The following is a 20,691-nucleotide window of genomic DNA, read 5'->3' as shown; positions in this document are numbered from 1 at the left end:
TGAAGTCACTCGAAGTGACATGAGGACGTCTAAAGGCAATTGAGGTCGCATGAAGATGTCTGATCTGACCTGCAGCCGTATGACGTCACGTCAAGTCACCTGAAGACATCTTGTGTCATATGATGGCGTTGGCAGTAACTTCAAGTTACCTGAAGACGTCATTAGTAACCTAAAGTCACTTGAAGACGCCTGAAGACGCCTGGAGTCACCTGAGGTCACGTGCAGACCACTAGTCTTTTGAAGTCACCTGAAGATGTCTGAGGGCACCTGAAGACATCTGTAGTCACCTAAAGGTTACCTCGAGGTAGCTGTAGATGCCAGGAGGGAGCTAAAGTTACTCAAAGTAACTTACTTCAATTTTTCTAACGGTCCACTTCATGCGCAGCTCGCGCTTCCAAGGTCAGCGTAATGTGGAATTACGCAGCACTTATGGTTCACGCTTGGTGTAAGGATAAGGAGCAACACCAATTCATGGGTGTTGTGTCTTTTCGAGCGCGCCCCCCTACCAATAACGTGCAGTATATAGAGATCATCAAATATCACCTGAGATTGGTTTGGAGCGATTGTCCTATACTTAATCTCTAAACCTCGAAGAAGGTATGTGGCGGGTGTCGTTTGAAGTCTTCTTTCAATGCCAACGAGTACGCTTGGAGAAACCTGCACACGTCGGAGGTAGAGCACAATTCGGCCAGGGGGGTATACGGCAACAAATGCAGCATGGGAAATTTTCTCCGTGATCAAAAACTATACGTCATATAGGGAGCTATAAAAAAAGTTTTAGAAGAACATACAGGACGGTTACGGTTGTGTAACGCGAATTTCAGCGGTAGCTGTTGTGTGTGGATGTTGACACTTTTATTGCTGATGTACAGGGTGGTCCACCAACCATGGTAGAAATTCATAGTTAAAAACGTAGGACCCGGAGAGACATGCGGTCAAGGGATTTTTTTCTGCCAATAACTTTTGCCACATATTGGTGGGTTCGTGGCGGCTCCTGTGTAGTGCCTAAAGCTACTTGCGATTAATCATAACCAAACATAGTCATATGTTAGTACATGCATGCTGACTCATTTGCTTCCACCGAGTCATCTGAAAAACTCGTACATTTATTTCAAATCAATGAAATTTTGATAACACATACAGCTCGGTGGCAGTGACTCTGGGGTTGAAACAAGAAATCAACTTTAAACACTTTTCATATTTACTATAACTCCTTACCATTCTCAAAAAAGAAGACCGGACTCGATGTACAGACTGAGAAAGACAACATTCATGAGAAAAAGAACTACGCAGCTAAGCAAAACTTACCGGTGTCATCGTCAGACATCTTTTAAATGAGATGGTTGGAACAAACTTTCAATTTTTAAAAGTGGTGTGACCTCATTATAGTGCAGCCTCCTTATCACTGATTTCCATTCATTCCCTTGCGAACAAAGTCATCTCCTCATTTTCCTATTCGCTCTCCAAACCGGCAGCTTTCTGCCTCCCCAAATAATTATTCTGGAGCTGTTTTGTCGCTGTTTTGCAAAGAAACAGGAGGTGGAGGTGGAGACAAGAGTACCGTATCTTCACGCGTATTAGCCGCACCGCAGATAAGCCGCAGGACTCGTTTTAGATACATTTTGAAAATGTTTTTGCAGATAAGCCGCACTCGCAGATAAGCCGCGGGTAATACGACGCGACTGCTTTGTGCGCTAAACCAGTGATGCACATATAAAATCAATAGAGACGCTCAACGTTCGTCGACGCCGTACTCCCTGCCAGCTGCCCTGTTCCAAATGGCGTTTTTAGAGTGTTTGGCGACGTTTAAAGTGGGAATAATCAAAATGTGCCGGAAATCGAAAAATCACGCTGAAAACGTCTGAGATCACGAAAACAGTGCTAAATAGCGTTTTTAGAGTGTTTGGCGACGTTTAAAGTGGGAATAATCAAAATGTGCCGGAAATCGAAAAATCACGCTGAAAACGTCTGAGAGCACGAAAACAGTGCTAAATAGCGTTTTTAGAGTGTTTGGCGACGTTTAAAGTGGGAATAATCAAAATGTGCCGGAAATCGAAAAATCACGCTGAAAACGTCTGAGAGCACGAAAACAGTGCTAAATAGCGTTTTTAGAGTGTTTGGCGACGTTTAAAGTGGGAATAATCAAAATGTGCCGGAAATCGAAAAATCACGCTGAAAACGTCTGAGAGCACGAAAACAGTGCTAAATAGCGTTTTTAGAGTGTTTGGCGACGTTTAAAGTGGGAATAATCAAAATGTGCCGGAAATCGAAAAATCAAGGTACACGCTTCTCTGTTCCCCGCACGACGACAACGTCGACGATTTGCGACTCTATCTACCGAGCATAGCTCCAGTAATCACGCGCGTCCTCGAAGCATATCCCATGCCTTTCAAATTTTGTCTGTGCTCGAAAGCGCTCATGGTTAAGGACGGAGCCGACGGGTTGACTTCTCATCTCCTTCACGTGAACCTTCACATGAGAGTGGTTCATAACCGTCAAGAAATCGAAGGCGCGATAAATGCTGCTATCGCAGAATCCTCGCAACGCGTAGAAAACTATGCGAGAGAAGGGTCTGGCTTCACCTCGAACGACGTCCAATGTGTCGACTTAAAACTAACGCGTTTGAAACCGAAGCGGATTGGGTGCACGATCGAGCTTCCCGAAATGTTGAAGAAAAAAACAAAGACTCTCACAAACGTCAAACTTCCACCGAATCACGAAAACGAGTGTTTCAAGTACAGCGTGCTGGCACTCTTGCATCCGTTGAGGAGCAAACCAAACCTTCATGTTAGATACCACAAATACATGAATCCTTCGAATCCGGAGACGCGCGTAACGTACTGGCCACCCTGCTTCCCAGTCACTTACGAAGACATTGCCCTGTGGGAGAGAAAAAACAAAATCTCCGTGTACATCTACGTGTTCGACGAGCAGACGAGTTCGATATCTACCGGACGGGTTCCCTGCACGCTCTATCAGGACAAAGTCCACCTGCTCGAGGTTAGGGAGCATTTCTATGGGATCCGAAAATTTAGCACTTTCATGGGGCGAGGTGACTATTTTTATTGCGAGAAATGCACGAGCGGTTATAGGACGAGAGGGGCGTTGGAGCAGCACGAACGTTTGTGTCGAGACGTAAACGAAGTAATTCTCGAAATGCCAAAAGCGGGGGAGAGCGTTTCCTTCACCAAGATACAGTACATGCATCCCTATCCCTATTTCGCGGTGTTGGACACGGAAAGCATGCTGGAAAAGGACGCGCTCGTTAAGGACGCCTCGAGTGTGCACAGGATGAGCTCGTATAGCATTGTGCTAGTGAGAAGTTGCGATGGGAAAATAATGGACGTAGATGGCTATTTGGGACCCAACGCGGCAGAAAAATGCTTGCTCTCGCTCAAGCGATTTAGCGAACAAATCGATAGGCTGAACCGTCTTCCCTCACCGTTGGTCATGAGTATGGAAGACCACTTTCGGCACGCGAGCGCTACGCACTGCGAATTTTGTGGAATCGAATTTAACCGACATACGCGGAAGGTGTCGCATCACGACCACACCCGTTTCGTAGACCCCGGTTCCTCGAATTTTGTCGCGACGCTGTGTGATACGTGTAACCTTACGTGTCGTAACACCAAAGAACTCGTCGTGTGCGTGCACAACCTGCAGTACGATTTGAGCTCCCTTCTCCGCCACATGCACGTTCTAAATCTGGGCGAACCGTGGATCTTAGCTTCGAGCTCGGAAAAGATAAGAGGGTTCAATATTGGAGATCTCCATTTCCGCGATACCACGCAGTTTTTCAACCTGTCCTTGTCGAACCTGGTGGAAACCCTTCTCGCCAGCGGTGGCGAGAGTGCGTTTCATTGTACCCGTCAAATGTTTGGTGACCGTTTCCGACGGCTTCTCAAGAAGGGAATTTACCCGTACACCTTCGTCGGCAGTTTCGAAGCGTACAATTTGCCCGCACTACCGCCAAAGGAAGCTTTCAAAAGTGACCTGAACGATGAAGAGATCACGGACGAGGACTATCAGTACGCCCTCGAGATTTTCGAATTGTTCAATGCAAGAACCTAGGAGATTACACGCGTCTCTACGTCACGCTCGACGCCTGTCAGCTCTGCGACGTCGTACTGTATTTCAGGAAGATTGCGCTAGAGACGGATGGGATGGATATCTTACGTGCCATGTCCCTCGCCAGTTACGCGTGGAGCAGCGCTCTGAAGCTCACCAATGTCAAACTCGAGCTCATAAGCGACCAAGAGATGTACGAAACGATCGAGAAGGGAATCAGGGGAGGCATTTGTAACAGCTTCCACAGATACTGTCGGGCTAATCACGAGGGGTGCGACGATTACGATCCCCAGCAAGAAAAGACTTTTATCCAGTACCTCGACGTGAACAGTTTGTACCCGTACGCGATGACTTTCCATCTCCCAACAGGAGGTTTTGAGTGGGTCGATCCTTCGAGGTGGAGCGAGATCGATTTTCTCAACATTCCTCACGATTCGGAAGTGGGTTACGTCTACGTAGTAGACTTGTCGTATCCCGAAGAACTGCACGCGCTCACCAGGGATTTTCCCCTGGCACCCGAACACAGGTACGTGGACGAGAACGAACTGTCCCCCTACCAACACCACCTGAAAGATGCGTTGTCGCTGAACGCCCCTCCCACCAAGAAACTCTTGCTGACGTGCCACGACAAAGAACGCTATGTCGTTCATTATGCATTGCTCGCTCTGTACGTGAGGTTGGGCATGAAAATAAAACGTGTTCACAACATCCTCTCGTTCCACCAAGACAACTTTTTGCGAACCTTCGTGCAGAGAAACGTCGCGTTGAGGAATGCCGCGACCACGAAATTTGAGCGACTTCTGTACAAAACCATGTCGAACAGCACGTTCGGTAAGTCGATACAAAATGTGAGACGCATGAAAAGGTACGCTATAGCCTACGACAAAGAAAGCGCGCTCCGAAAAGCTAGCTCCGTCGACAGTCAGCATTTTCACATTCTGAGTGATAAGTGCATCTTATACGAGATGAAGCAACGCCGCATCAAATGCACGCACCCCCTTTACGTGGGCTTTGCCATTCTTGAAATATCCAAAGTCCGAATGTACAGCTTCATCTACGAGTCGCTCTTTTCTCGCTTGACATGTCCAGTGCAATTGATCTATAGCGACACGGACAGCATAATTTTTTCTCTCACGTGTGAAAGCCTGGAAGAGCAGCTGATGAAGATTGAGAGTGAGTTAGATCTATCTTCCTATCCGCCGGACCACCCACTTTTCAACGACGAGCACGCGAACCAGATGGGGTTCTTCAAAGACGAGACGGGGGGTGGAGTTATTCAGGAAGTCGTAGCCATCCGAGCGAAAATGTACAGCATTCTCTTGGCTGGGTCACACAAACAGATCGCGAGAGCGAAAGGAGTTAAGAAGGGCGTGGTGAGGAAACATTTATTGCACGAAGTGTACCGAGATTCTCTGTTCAATGAAAAGGCGGTCTCTCAGAAGCAGTGCACCATCCAGAGTATAAAGCAAACGATGTACACCATTTCGAGACTCAAGAAGAGCTTGGTCCCCTACGACGACAAGCGCTATCTCGTGGATGCCGTACACTCCTTCCCTTATGGGAGCTGCGAATACGGTAAGCTTTGTTATGTTTTGACGCGTATAGGATTACGATAGTGCTCTCTCTTTGTGCAGCAACGGAAAACCCGGAAGAGAGCCCGAGAGCGTCGTCGTCAGGCATCGAGTAACCGCGGAACAAAGAGCTGCACGCGCATGTAATCGAGAATAAAAGTTCTAGTCGAGACATGCTTCTCTCTCTCTCTCTCTCTCTCTCTCGCAGACAGGAGAAGTACGGGTCATCGTGGCAGTGTGGTAGCGGAATGGGTGTACGAAAAGAATTACCATTCCGTCATCGTGCTGGTGCAGTGACCCGCGCAATGACGACGCTGCGATGAAGATACCCCATATCCTTTCTCTTGAGGCAAGTCAGGGAGGGTGCAGGCATCTATCGACCAAGTCCTTTGTATGTATTCAATAAAGATGTTTCAGTGAAAGAGCACACAGAGTCTCGTCAAAGTTATTCGGACTGTTTAATGCGTTGCATGTCAATAACCAAGCGGTATTTCAATAAATCAGTGACAAAGTTGGCGATGTAGACTGCTTGCAAATGTCGCTGCTTCCGTAGAGCGTGCTTAATATGAGCGATGGCACGAGCGAGAAGGTCCACGATGTCTGCAGCGATGTAGTTGAATTCTGCGTTGGACAAGCTCACAAATTCGCTCATTAGTCCCAGGGGTCCGTCCGGAACCGTTATGCAGACGTTCTTGTAACGGGCGTAAATTCGACGCACCATCTCCTGCAGCGGCCCCGGCGAGATCTCTCCTATATTGCCAAAGCCTACCATGTCTATCACGTAGCGAAAAGCAGTGATGACGAGCTCGTTGCGGGGACTTTCGCCGTTGAAACATTCCTTCTCCACTTCTTCCCAAGAAGCGTGGGTGCGGGAACAATTTTGTAAAGAGTGGTAGCTGAACATCTTCACGTAGTGATGACGCGAGCGCGGTGCGCGCTGCCTTTATACAGATAAACGCGCGCGCAAAGAAACGAGAGTAAAGCCGGAACTCAGAAGCCACCCGTCGCCGCTCCGCGGCGTTGATATGAACCCATACAGTTTAACGTGTTGCCCATAACGTGTTTCACGCCCAACATTCGATGTCGTTCTCAGCCCCTTCTTCTTAACCTTGTCCTCTCTGGTCTCCCTACACTCTTAAAAATGAACTTCACCGCATAGCACGCTTTTAGCCAACCATCATCTCGAATGATATCGTTATCTGCCCTGATTTGTTCAAAACGGGTTGTTTGTGACACTTATGCTGTTCATAATTGTCACAGAAAAGGCGTACTCCTCCCATTTTCAACAAATCAGGGCAGATAACGATATCATTCGAGATGATGGTTGGCTAAGAGCGTGCTATGCGGCGAAATTCAGTTTTAAGAGTGTAGATCCTTACCGAGGTCAATGCCGGAGTTGAACATTTCTGTTTACACAGACGACTTATGTTTGTGGCCATCGGAAACAAAACCATGCCAGCGCCCGCGGGCTGCGACTTTCTCAAGACAAAACATACTTTATGCTTCTGGGGCCTGGGAAAGTTTGGTTTCATTTCTCCCCACTTTCCCTAGATGGAATACCCTTGTCCAGGGTGAAGACGCAGCGATACCTTGGCCTTGGGATCGACAGCCGCCTGTCGTGGGCGCCACTCACAAAAGACATAAAAAACTAAATGTATGTCGTCACAGAACCTTGTTCGACAACTAGGAGGCCCTACATCTGCATGCCCACAACGCACAGTGCTAGCCATTCACCAGGCCACGACCGTCGCCAAGACACTTTTCAGACTCCCACTCGCTCGCCCCAGCGCCTCCGCACTACAAGGCTTGCAGCAGCTCCACAGAAAGTGATTAAGGAATGCACTCGGCATCCCAGTCGTTGCACGAAACGAGGCTGTGTACGTGGAGGCCCCAGCCCTGCCCCTTCTCCCGCTGGTCACTCAACAACTCCTCAAGCAGCCCACAGGACTCCACAAGACCGTCACTGGTAAATCCCTCATCGCCAGAGTGCAGCGTCGCACCATCACACCATCCATCCGCGCGTCCACCATCCGCACCTTCACAGAGGTGGTGCCCACACCCCCTGCAATGCCTCGCAAGAAACCTCCCTGGATCTATGCTAAAATCCGTGGCGAACTATGCTTAGCCGGTGTCGAGAAGAAAAGTCAGCTTTCTGACACGGTCGTCCAACGCCTGAAAGAAATAGCGATTGCTGATGGGTGTGCACTAAGCAGATAGGAGGCAATGTTAGAACAGAAGTCTGCCTAGGATGCCGCATAGTACAAATGAAAGTTAATTTTCGCAAGGACGCGTGAGAGAAAAAAAAAGCTTACACTTGTTCGCTGTAATATATACAGGGTGGGGGCAGAAAAAGTAGCCCCAGAACAATCTGGCTCTACTTTATCTGCACCCACCCTGTACATCTACATACAGCACAACATACAGCTGCACACAAACACATATTTTCGCCCAGCATCTCCCCCCTCTTTGTAAGAATCTGCTATTTGGACTAATGTCAGGAGTAATATACGAAGACATAACAATCAATGTACTGTAATAATGATTGTATATTGTAATAATGGTATAAAGCTCACCATAATCAGTGCTCCTGTCGGGACGCGCGTACCGCGCTTTCTCAGTTTGAAAAGATACTCCTATGCTGCAGAGATCATTTTCCAGCTTGCTGAGGCAGTCGTCACTCAGCAGGTATCCACACCAGCGTGACCCCTCCTTCTTAAGGCCCTTTAAATGCCGCTTAAGCAATATCTCTTCATCAATCCCCGACATGCCAAAGCAGCGAAACGCAACCGAGAGTACACGTGCGCAAACCGCAACTCTCGTTTCTCGTTGTCATGCCAACAACAAAAAAAAAAGACAGCGTACATGTTCTCTCTCACACTTCCCTCTCTGCTGCCCTCGCATACTCCTCCTCTCTGTACCTGGAATCGGTGCCGGAAACGGTCTCCCCGATTTTTGGATGGATACTGTGGCTTTTCCCTTCGGAGCGGGCGGTAGCTTGCGCCACCTAGCCTAGAATTGACACATTACTGACGCACACTTGACACACACTTGACGGACGCAAAAGAAGGCGCGCTCCCCGAAAGCTTCTAAGGTGAGTGAATCCCATTTGCTCACCGAAACCATTGCGAAAGAACCCGAATTGGAAGATATGATTCAGTGTGACCAGTGTAGTCGATGGGTTTACATGGACGAGACAGGATTTGAGAGCTGCGAGGACGCAGATCTACCGCCGTCCTTCGAGTGTAAAATCTGCAAGAAGCTGGCACTCGCGAAGGCCAAAAGCAAATTTCATCAACTTCGGCGCTTAATATCATCTGATATAAAAATGATATCAAAGATGTCTTAAGGTGATTTTGTAATATGGATATGTGAAATTAAGATCGCGGAGTTTGAGCCCCGTACCTGTTTCCCCTGTTGCACCCGGAGAGGTCGCACTTGGCAAAATCGCTTCCAAAACGGTACTCGTCAGGGTAAGATAGCAAATTTCATAAACTTTTGCGCTTGATATGATGCGAAATATAAATATGATGCGAAAAATAAAATCAAATATGTCCAAAGCGACCGAAACGATTTGTATCATGGTGCCAAAGAGATATCAACGGCTATGCTATGACTATGCCCTTCTACTGGGATTGTAAGAGAGCCGACCGCAAAGTTGGGAAAAGGTGGCAGCAAAGCCCTTTGAAACGTGCGAAACCCTTTTAATCATGGTGCCCAGGCAAACGTGTTTCCCATGTTGCACCTTGAGGGGTAGCGTTTGACAAAACAGCCTCCGTGACATGCACTCTGATCAGTGGCGGCCCTCCACCAACCACCCCTTCCCCAAACGCTAGGTTACACATTAGTTTTCCTCCTATCTCGTCCCCAATTACTCGCCGCTTGGACAACGAAACTCCACTGCCAAGCCTGGGTCTGGGTCCACAGTACACAGTCGTACAGTTTAATATAAAAACGATATATAATGTAAAACGGTAGTAGTATAGTTTAAGACGGCATAATAACCGTTACGTAACGACCACTTTTTGTAATCCAATTCTAAGCCAAAATCCAGTTCTAAGCCAACAGAATCCAGTTCTAAATCAACACAATCCACTTGTAATCCAACACAAGCCAAATCCAAAGCCATCTTCACGTTGATTGGTCCACGCCAAGCCCCACTGATCATTGATTGGTCAATCGTAGCTCTGCTCCTTTATGATAATTAGTTGACTTGGCTCCGCCCACTTCACGTTGATTGGCGCACATCGAGCCTACTGATCGTTGATTGGTTGATCGTAGCTCCACCCCTTTATGCTAATTAGTTGGCTCCGCTCACTTCACGTTCATTGGACCATGCTAAGCCCGCTGATCGTTGATTGGTTCACCATAGCTCTGTCCCTTTTATGTTAATTACTTGACTCCGCCCACTTCACGCTGATTGGTGCACGCCGACCCCGCTATGCTAATTAACCGGCTCCGCTGATTGGTCCTACTCTTCAGGCGCTCCGATTGGCTCGCCTTCACCAGCGCGACGGCAGCCCCGCTGCGGCTTTATCTCAGATGTTCAAACTTACCTATCTACTGGCTTCACCCACCTCACACCGTCCATTCTAAGCCTACCGATGGCTGGCCGTGATTGGTCCACACTAAGGCTACCGAAGAGTGATTGGCTAACCTGAATTTGGTCGCTCCTAAGTCGGTCCAAACTTACCTCGTGCCACCAGATGGCGGGACTCAGGCGCATCAACTCCGCGCTGTTCCACTTTGAGGCATCACATGAGCGAGAGAACTTCGTGGAGATGTGCTGCCACATATTACACTCCCGTTTCACTGCAAACAAGTTGCGAGACATCGTACGCGAAATTTTGGATGAGTACCTGTCGACTTACAGGGAGCAATCACTGCGCGAGCTTCAGGAACTATGTCAGGAAGAAATAAGAGTCCTGGAGAGGATCATCAGTCACGCTAGGAGCTATGGATGAAAATAAAGATGCATCACACGTTATTCCACGATGCGCATGCAGTTCCAGCACCCTGCTCGAATTCTCATCTCCGGCGCGTCCATGTGTGGGAAGACGGTGCTCACGCAGAATATAATGAGACACCCCAAGCTATTTAGCATTCCACTGCAGAAGATAGTCTACGTACGAAAGTATGCAGCCGGCTGGGAAAAGGATTTCGACAGCGTAGAGTTACGGACAGGATAGTCGCAGATTGGGATGAGTGATATCCCACTCTCATAGTTATTGACGATCAAATCATGGAAAAGGGGTTCTATCGGAGGTAGAGTCGCTGTTTGTGCTTGGTAGCCACCATAAGAATGCGTCCGTGATCCTGATCACACAAGCCTTGTTCTATCACAACGCCGCTTTTCGAACAATATCGCTGAATGCCAGTTATATCATATTGTTCCGGAACGCTCGGTCCATACAACAGATCGAAACCTTCGGACGTCAAGTATTCGGGAAGCAGGGGCTCCCCTATTTTCTCAACGCATATAACCAGGCAACGGAGAAGGCGCACGGTTATTTAGTTGTGGATCTTCACTCGCAAACACCTCCTTCTCGTAGCCTGCGAACGGGTATTTTACCGCACGACCGGCAGTTCCTGTTTACGCCCGCGAAATGACGGCCGATCTTAGAAGACATATCACGCTCCTCAAAGTATTGGCCACCAGCAAACCGACGCACAGCGCAGAGTTACTTAAAGAGCTCAGCTGCGACGACATTCGAATCCTTTCGGAAATCTGTCTGAACATTCTATGTGGAAATATCCCACTTTCGACGGAACTTCATAAAAACTTGAAGAAACACACAAAAATCCTCCGCTTCCTCGCTTACAAGTCACTTCATAAGTGCCCCGGCAGTTGAAGAAATATATTAGGCAACAGCGGCCTAATTTGTTAGAACGTTCTGGTACCCGGGAATTTAGTCTGACACACACAGCTTGATTTTTCGATTTCCGGCACATTTTGATTATTCCCACTTTAAACGTCGCCAAACACTCTAAAAACGCCATTTAGCACTGTTTTCGTGATCTCACACGTTTTCAGCGTGATTTTTCGATTTCCGGCACATTTTGATTATTCCCACTTTAAACGTCGCCAAACACTCTAAAAACGCTATTTAGCACTGTTTTCGTGATCTCACACGTTTTCAGCGTGATTTTTCGATTTCCGGCACATTTTGATTATTCCCACTTTAAACGTCGCCAAACACTCTAAAAACGCTATTTAGCACTGTTTTCGTGATCTCACACGTTTTCAGCGTGATTTTTCGATTTCCGGCACATTTTGATTATTCCCACTTTAAACGTCGCCAAACACTCTAAAAACGCTATTTAGCACTGTTTTCGTGATCTCACACGTTTTCAGCTTGATTTTTCGATTTCCGGCACATTTTGATTATTCCCACTTTAAACGTCGCCAAACACTCTAAAAACGCTATTTAGCACTGTTTTCGTGATCTCACACGTTTTCAGCTTGATTTTTCGATTTCCGGCACATTTTGATTATTCCCACTTTAAACGTCGCCAAACACTCTAAAAACGCTATTTAGCACTGTTTTCGTGATCTCAGACGTTTTCAGCTTGATTTTTCGATTTCCGGCACATTTTGATTATTCCCACTTTAAACGTCGCCAAACACTCTAAAAACGCTATTTAGCACTGTTTTCGTGATCTCAGACGTTTTCAGCTTGATTTTTCGATTTCCGGCACATTTTGATTATTCCCACTTTAAACGTCGCCAAACACTCTAAAAACGCTATTTAGCACTGTTTTCGTGATCTCACACGTTTTCAGCTTGATTTTTCGATTTCCGGCACATTTTGATTATTCCCACTTTAAACGTCGCCAAACACTCTAAAAACGCTATTTAGCACTGTTTTCGTGATCTCACACGTTTTCGGTCAAATTTGCAAGCTCAATAATTTGTGAATTTGTGAGGAGCCAGGATCAGGCAATTATTCGCTGAAGTTTAAATTTGCGATACCGAGGTGCGTCGACCCTGGATCACCAGGAAGGAGTTAACAAAAGGTATCGCAACTGGGTAATAACCTGTTGCATTTGTTTTCCTTTTGAGCCCAAATGACTTGAGAAGGCTGCGATTAGGGGGTCCTTAGTCAGCTGGTATCTAGGTCATTGCGAAATTGCCCTGTCTCCCGTCACTCTTTCGTCCGCATCGAGCACACACAGTGCTACAACATTCATTCTCCCATGACTATATCAAGCATTCACAATGTACCGAACAAAGAACCCATACACGCATGTTTTCGAACAGAAACGCTGAGAAGGAAGGCGACTGAATTCTTGTCATTAAATGCGCTTCTTCGGTTGTTCTCTATCGGGGATACACGCATGTTTTCGAACAGAAACGATGAGAAGGAAGGGGTCTGAATTCTTGTCATTAAATGCGCTTCTTCGGTTGTTCTCTATCGGGGATACAAGCATGTTTTCGAACAGAAACGATGAGAAGGAAGGGGACTGAATTCTTGTCATTAAATGCGCTTCTTCGGTTGTTCTTTATCGGGGATACACGCATGTTTTCGAACAGAAACGATGAGAAGGAAGGGGACTGAATTCTTGTCGTTAAATGCGCTTCTTCGGTTGTTCTTTATCGGGGATACACGCATGTTTTTGAACAGAAACGATGAGAAGGAAGGGGACTGAATTCTTGTCATTAAATGCGCTTCTTCGGTTGTTCTCTATCGGAGATACACGCATGCTTTCGAACAGAAACCATGAGAAGGAAGGGGACTGAATCCTTGTCATTACATGCGCTTCTTCAGTTGTTCTCTATCGGGGATACACGCATGTTTTCAAATACAACCGATGAGAAGGAGGGGGACTGAATTCTTCTCATTAAATGCGCTTATTTACTGCGATACACTGGACACGGGTCTTTCAGATTCCAACCTTCTGGTCTTAAAGTTGAAGCATTGGTACCGGCAGTCTCTCTAGCCGCTGTTATCTTCTCTTATCACTAAAACATCCATTTGGGCTTGTTGGTAAGATACTTACCGCATCGCTATACTACACTGCTTCTCGCGGAGAGATTCGGCGTCGATGAACCTATGCATTGACTTCGCGCACTCTCATGCAATATATATCTAGGGTTCCGCGTTTTCAGAATTTACTTTTTTGCACATTGCAAATATGTTTTTTGGAGTTTATTGTGTTCCGAGGATTCGGAGTTTTTCGTAATTTATTTATCATATCGCCGTTAATATCCAAAGTTCGGAGAAAACAACAACAACAATAAATGATGGAGAAGTGATGATGACATGGGATGTTTCCCGTGGTAGCCACAGGACCCTACCCCACTTCACAGAGGTTAGTAATATGAGACGGAGAAAAAGCTACAGCCGTGAAACGACATATTCACAAAAACGATGAGATGCAGCGTCTCCAAAACGTTCACTGGCACGCTGCGGAACTCGCGGACAACGACATCAAAGCACCTGGCCAACAAAAACACCTGGGCATAATCGTGAGGCAGCTTTCGTTTGCGTCCGATCATGCTGTCAGTGTCGCAACATCAAGTTACCCTTTCATGAGGGCAATTTGTGTGTCATTTCTGTTTCCTTGTCTAATTTGAGTGGAAAGCACGATTCACAGAAAAATAAAAACCCTACGGGCTGGTCGTTTTCCAAGCAGACCTGTGGGAAATGGCCTCAAAATGCCTTCATGTCGAATAGTGTCACCAAATAAGGTACCCTATTCAGTGACGCCAATGGCGAATTACCTCTATAGGCAAAGATGGAGTTCACCGCATTACACGTAACCAATTGTAAATGGAAATAAACAATGCAGTCACTACAGGTGACTGCATTGCGATGGTTTCATTTCATTGCGGTGTAGTTTACGGATGGCAGTGTGTACCATAGCTATCAAATAGCTGCGTAGTTTTATCTATAGCTGAGTAACAGGAGGTTGCCTTCTTCAGCCTGTAAGCAAGATGTCCCATCTTCTCCTGACATTTCCCAGTCAACATCGCCTCCAGGAGGTGACGGTATACTGACAACATTAGTGATCACGAAGCTGACGCGACCTTGCATCTTCTACGATTGCAAAGGGAACACAAAGAAACAGGCACCACAAGGTATAGCGTTGCAGAAAAGCCATCATCAAGACAAGTCCTCAAAGTGGCTTCTATCCGAACAGCATAATGAAGGTTAGCAGAGCATTGTAATGGCAGACCGCAAAAAAAAAAAGTAAAAATAAAAAGGGACCAATAAGTAGGAGAACAAAACAAGCAAGTGCTGATTAGAAACTGAAGTGCTTGCTGCGACAATAAATTCTTTTGGACGTCGTAACTGGCGTCAGTCATTTCTCTGCCAGGAACACACAGTTTCTTCTTACGGTCTCATTCACCCATTCTCTGTAGCTGCCCTGTATGTTAACACGGAACGCCTCTCATGCGAAACGTAAGCTGTGAACGCTCTTGCATCTAACAATCGTAAACGCATTGTAACTGGCCCAACACAGAAGGTGCTGCTGCCAAGTTTATATGTACGATGTACAGCACATAGCGTGAGCTTTACAGTTTTACGTGCCACCTTACGCTTCGAGCACAGCCCATTTCTGAGTATATTTAGTTTCACAACTCTTAGCTCTACATGCACAGAGAACCTGCGAACAATACGCAAACATGTACGCACGAAGAATTAACCACAAGGACCACTCATATTGCACACAGCTGAGCTACAACAGGCGCTGTTCTGGGTACGGCAAGTGGCGCCCCTGGCGGGCGCTCCGCACGTAAATACGTCACTTCTGCTCCTCGAGCCACGGACGGAAGTCCCATAGACTAACGGGCGAGTGTTATGATTGTGTATTATAAAGATGGTCGTGGTCCCGAATAAGCCCATTTAAGAAAGGAAGTACAAAGTATCCTCATGTCATTGCATTGCATCTGTGATTTTACACTGACATGTTACTTTTAACAATTCGCAGTTCATTCAATATTCCAGTTTCATCATCAACATTTTGAAAATGTCCAGTTGTTCTTCCAATGCTTGGTACATCATGATAGGCATAATTATTTTTCCACCACAAAACATCATCATTATCATGCGTAGAAAGAATCACCTATAATTTGCGAGTTCCTGAGAACATTTGAACGCTTCACCTTCACACCGTCAAACACACACCTTAAATGAGTAATGAGGCGACATTGAACTTCGCTCGAAACCCTGTCTGGTCTGTCAAGCTGTCCACCAGGAGTCAACATCCAAAATATTTTCGCTCTACGGTGCGCTAGAGTCACTAAATAGGTACAGAGTATCGCATTCCTTTTCCGTACCGCGTGCACAGCGTGTTAGACTTCCTGCGCCGTGATTGGTTGCTATGGCCACACACTGTGAAAAAATACCCCTGTCAAAACAGGTGGGCCGCAAATCCCGCTGCTGCGTGCACAGCGTGTTTGACTTGCTGCGCCGTGACTGGTTGCTACAGACACGCACTGTGAAAAATACGCCTGTCAAAGCGCATGGGGCGCAAATCCCGCTGCTGCGTGCACAGCGTGTTTGACTTGCCGCGCCGTGATTGGTTGCCATGGCCACACACTGTGAAAAAATACCCCTGTCAAAGCGCGTGGGGAGCAAATCGCGCTGCTGTGTGCACAGCGTGTTTGACTTGCTGCGCCGTGATTGGTTGCTATGGCCACACGCTGTAAAAAAATACCCCTGTCAAAGCGCGTGGGGAGCAAATCGCGCTGCTGCGTGCACAGCGTGTTTGACTTGCCGCGCCGTGATTGGTTGCCATGGCCACACACTGTGAAAAAATACACCTGTCAAAGCGCGTGGGGAGCAAATCGCGCTGCTGTGTGCACAGCGTGTTTGACTTGCTGCGCCGTGATTGGTTGCTATGGCCACACGCTGTAAAAAAATACCCCTGTCAAAGCGTGTCGGGCGCAAATCCCGCTGCTGCGTGCACAGCGTGTTTGACTTGCTGCGTCGTGAGTGGTTGCTATGGCCACACACTGTGAAAAAATACCCCTGTCAAAGCGTGTCGGGCGCAAACCCGCTGCTGCGTGCTCAGCGTGTTTGACTTGCTGCGCCGTGATTGGTTGCTATGGCCACACACTGTGAAAAAATGCCCCTGTCAAAGCGCGTGGGGCGCAAATCCCGCTGCTGCGTGCACAGCGGGTTTGACTTCCTGCGCCGTGATTGGTTGCTATGGCCACGCACTGTGAAAAATACGCCTGTCAAAGCGCATGGGGCGCAAACCCGCTGCTGCGTGCACAGCGTGTTTGACTTGCTGCGCCGTGATTGGTTGCTATGGCCACACACTGTGAAAAAATACCCCTGTCAAAGCGCGTGGGGCGCAAATCCCGCTGCTGCGTGCACAGCGTGTTTGACTTGCGGCGCCGTGATTGGTTGCTATGGCCACACACTGTGAAAAAATACCCCTGTCAAAGCGCGTGGGGCTCAAATCCCTTTCCTTTCCCACTGTCTTTCCTTTATGCTTTCTCCTGCATGATCAACTCTACCTCTTTCCCATTCGTTCGATTTTCTATTTTTTCTGGCTCTATTTTTCCACTAACAAACGCGTTTTGGAGTAGCCAGTCCTGACTGGGTCGGGACTAACATCTCCATATTTTTCTTTCGTTTCCAATTCCAACATGATCTGCGTCTTCTACTATTCTGAGCTCGTTAAAGTTGTAGGTAGCTGCACCGCCTGCGCGTGGATCAGCTAAATAGGTGGCATTGCAGAAACCGCAGGAATGTATACTTTTGTGGCAGGACCGTCTACTTCACAGCAGTCAGGATCTATAACATACCACTAGCCGCAAACTGCAATGGAACACCTGACAGACCTGTGCAAGGAGCTACCGAATAAGAGTGCAATGAGTGCAATAAGAGTGCAACGCACTTTTCGGCTGCGGTCTGTTGTGCTCACTTGTGTTTGCATATCACGGTCCATTACATTTACTGAAATCCGAGTTCTGTACGCATAGCACCTGTGTTGCGCTTCGAGAAAAATCAGCCACCCAGGTGGAAAACGAATGGAGGAATTTAGAGAAAAAAAATGCCAAGGAATTGTTGATCAGGACACAAAGAGTAGCAATCACTGGTAAGTATATTTGCCTGGACCACATTAAGAGGCAAGAATCGCTAGAATGATTATCAGATTTGTTACTGTTGGGGTAGTGTACGAAGTTGGGGTAGTTGGTATCTTGACATATTGTTGAATGCAGCAATAAACAACACAAGGAAGACACGAAGTGGACGCCACGGCTGCTTACTCACAACTGACAGAATATTTATTTCAGGACGGACAAGGAAAACAATGGCATCTACAATGAACAGCGTCAACTTCGTGTCTTCCTTGTGTTGTTTATTGATGCATTCAACAATATGTTGTTACTGTTAGTATAACACGGCTGCCGTGATGCAGATCCGCCTTGGCGCACCCTGATGGCATATATGAGATTTTCTCCAAAAAGCCCCAGAGCTGCTGGTTGACGCAGTCTTGCTGCAGACAAACAAGCAAAACATCAGCAGCCTTGAACTTGCTATTACGCACTTTCATGGGAGTCGCACGCACGACGTGTGCGTACGCACGTGCGCATACTCACTATTCTCCCGCACATGTGCTTAAGCCAATGCACATACTCAGGCTATGAGGCTGTCGTGCGAGTTAATATTAGGAAGGCAGAACTACGGCCACAGGGGACTGAAAGTTGCAACACCTGAGAATACAAATTTGTGGCCGCGTGGTTGCAGCCGTCTCTTAGCTTGGGCGCAATAAGTGATAGTTCCGAAGCTGTGCATGCTTCTTTAATTAGTTTTATGCCCCGTAGCGTTATTTCGGGTAGTCAGTAGTTATTTCGAGTACTACAAAGCCCGTAAGACACTGTAATTTACTCTATCGACTATCCTACACTAGACCGTAGCAAAGGTCAGGAACACCGTTATCACACTGTTCAAGTAAATGAGCAAATAGACGGTCAAACATCAAAGTTGTTTACCCGAAACAAACATTTTCTGTTTACTAAGCACCCTGATACATATCTGCATGTCTACTGTAGCTTGGAGAAGAAATGGGCTGATGGAGAGAAGACAAGAGGGGACGGGAGATTGAGGGGTTTGTATATGTGTTCTGAGCCGACTTCAAGAGGAAGAGTGACGATATCCGTTGGAAAGTGTGGCTGAGAACCGAGGGAAAACCTCGGACACCCGACTTTAATAAATATATTTTCACTTGTACTTCTGTGTATGGCTATCCTTTGCATGTAAACAGCCTACTGCACACCTGTTGTAGCTGGAAAAATTACGATTCAAGTCGACTCAGGCTGAAAAATGACGAAAGTCGGCGACCCAGGATGAAGGGTACACGCGCACGCAGCCCTCCGGCCACGCTCCGCCCACCACAGCAGCCCTCCACCCGAGCGCCGCCAACCTGTCGTGGGAAGGAAGTCGGCCCAAGTAGGAAAATGGTGAAAGAAGTCAGCCCAGGGTGAAGGGTAAGCGCGCACGCAGCCCTCCGGTCACGCTCCGCCCTTCAGACGTCTTCATGTGGCTGCAGATGACTCGAGACAACTTCAGGTGACTCCAGGTGACTGCTGACGGTTTCAGATGGCTCCAAATGTCTTTGGGTGACTTCAGGTGATCTGAGACGTCTACAAGCGACTGGAAGTGGCACCTGACCTCTTCCGGTGAGTTCTATCTCTTTAGGTGACTCTTCATATTTCCAGGTGACTTTAATTGACTTCAGGTCAACAAAGACGTCCTCAGGTGACCACAGGTAGCTCCAGAAGTTTTCAGGCTGTTTCAGGTGACTCCAGACACGTTCAAACGACTCCAGCTGTGACTTCAAGTCACTTTAGGGGGCCCCTGATATCTTCAGGTGACTTTCGGCGATTTTAGGCGACTTCGTGTGGCAGTAGATGCCTTCAGGTAATTTAAAGTGCCTTCAGGTAACCTGAGGCGTTTTCAGTCGACTTCAAATAATTACAGACGTCTTCAGGTGACTTCAAATGACTGCCGACATCTTGAGATGCCTCCAGGTGTCTTGAAATGACCGCGATTGACTTCAGGTGACCTCGGACGTCTTCCAATCACTTGTGATGGCTCCAGATGCCCTTAGATGACTTCAACAGGCTTCAGACGTCTTCGGGAGACTTTAGATGACTCTGAATGTCTTCAGGTAACTTCAGGTGACTACCGACGTCTTTTGATGACTCCAGATGTCTTCGGGTGACTTCAAGTGATTTCAGATGACTTCAGACGTCTTCAGGCGACTTCAGTTGGCTCCAGATGTCCTCAGGTGACTTCAAGAGGCTTCAGACGTCTTCATGTGGCTGCAGATGACTCGAGACAACTTCACGTGACTCCAGGTGACTGCTGACGGTTTCAGATGGCTCCAAATGTCTTTGGGTGACTTCAGGTGATCTGAGACGTCTACAAGCGACTGGAAGTGGCACCTGACCTCTTCCGGTAAGTTCTATATCTTTAGGTGACTCTTCACATTTTCAGGTGACTTTAAGTGACTTTAGGTCAAACACAGATGTCCTCAGGTGACTACAGGTAGCTCCAGACGTTCTGAGGCTGTTTCAGGTGACACCAGCACTTGCCCATGTCTCGACCCTTCGTCTCTGTCTTCACCCGCACACACACACCTCTAACCACACGCCTCTTGCACCGAGTGAAAAAAAGGAATGCTGACACCTTACTTCGTTTACCCTCACCCACCTTGACGTAATCCCAGAAGCTCAGCAGAGGGAACGAACCTGTCCTGAGAACTCCCCCACGATCGCGGCCGGTGCGCCCTCACTCCCAACTGGCGCCCCCTCACTATCAGGTGGTGCCCCCCATGAGGTCCCATTCTGAAAGCTTCTTGGATGGGCGGGAGAAGGACCCAGTGGTTCACGGCCTGCTGGCGAGGATGCACCAGCAGCCTCATGATGCCAGGGAGGAGTACCAGCTGGCAGCGCCCAGCTTTAGGAATGACGGGGGTTTGCAGGAAGTTAACATTGCCGCCCACAATGGCTGGCCAAGATGAGAGCACTGGGACGATAGCTTGGGATGTAGGGGAACATTTTTTATTGTGTAGTGTGGGTAGACCTTTC

The 20,691-nt window shown here is 47.5% G+C and overlaps 1 protein-coding gene across 1 annotated transcript in view; it reads left to right on the top strand.

The window, feature by feature from the left end:
* Window positions 1–5,848, top strand: part of LOC135370530 (uncharacterized) — a 37,817-nt gene extending 31,969 nt beyond the window's left edge. Inside the window, exons 4-5 of the mRNA XM_064604310.1 lie at window positions 4,065–5,643; window positions 5,703–5,848. Of these exons, the coding sequence (XP_064460380.1) occupies window positions 4,065–5,643; window positions 5,703–5,755 (1,632 nt within the window). The 3' untranslated portion in view covers window positions 5,756–5,848. The remainder of the gene's footprint in view (window positions 1–4,064; window positions 5,644–5,702) is intronic.
* The last annotated feature ends 14,843 nt before the right edge of the window (window positions 5,849–20,691 follow it).

Source organism: Ornithodoros turicata, chromosome 10 (genome assembly GCF_037126465.1).
Source record: "Ornithodoros turicata isolate Travis chromosome 10, ASM3712646v1, whole genome shotgun sequence".
Taxonomy (NCBI): Eukaryota; Metazoa; Arthropoda; class Arachnida; order Ixodida; family Argasidae; genus Ornithodoros; species Ornithodoros turicata.
Note: the sequence above shows the minus strand (reverse complement) of the source record. Positions and strands in the feature narration are given on the sequence as shown.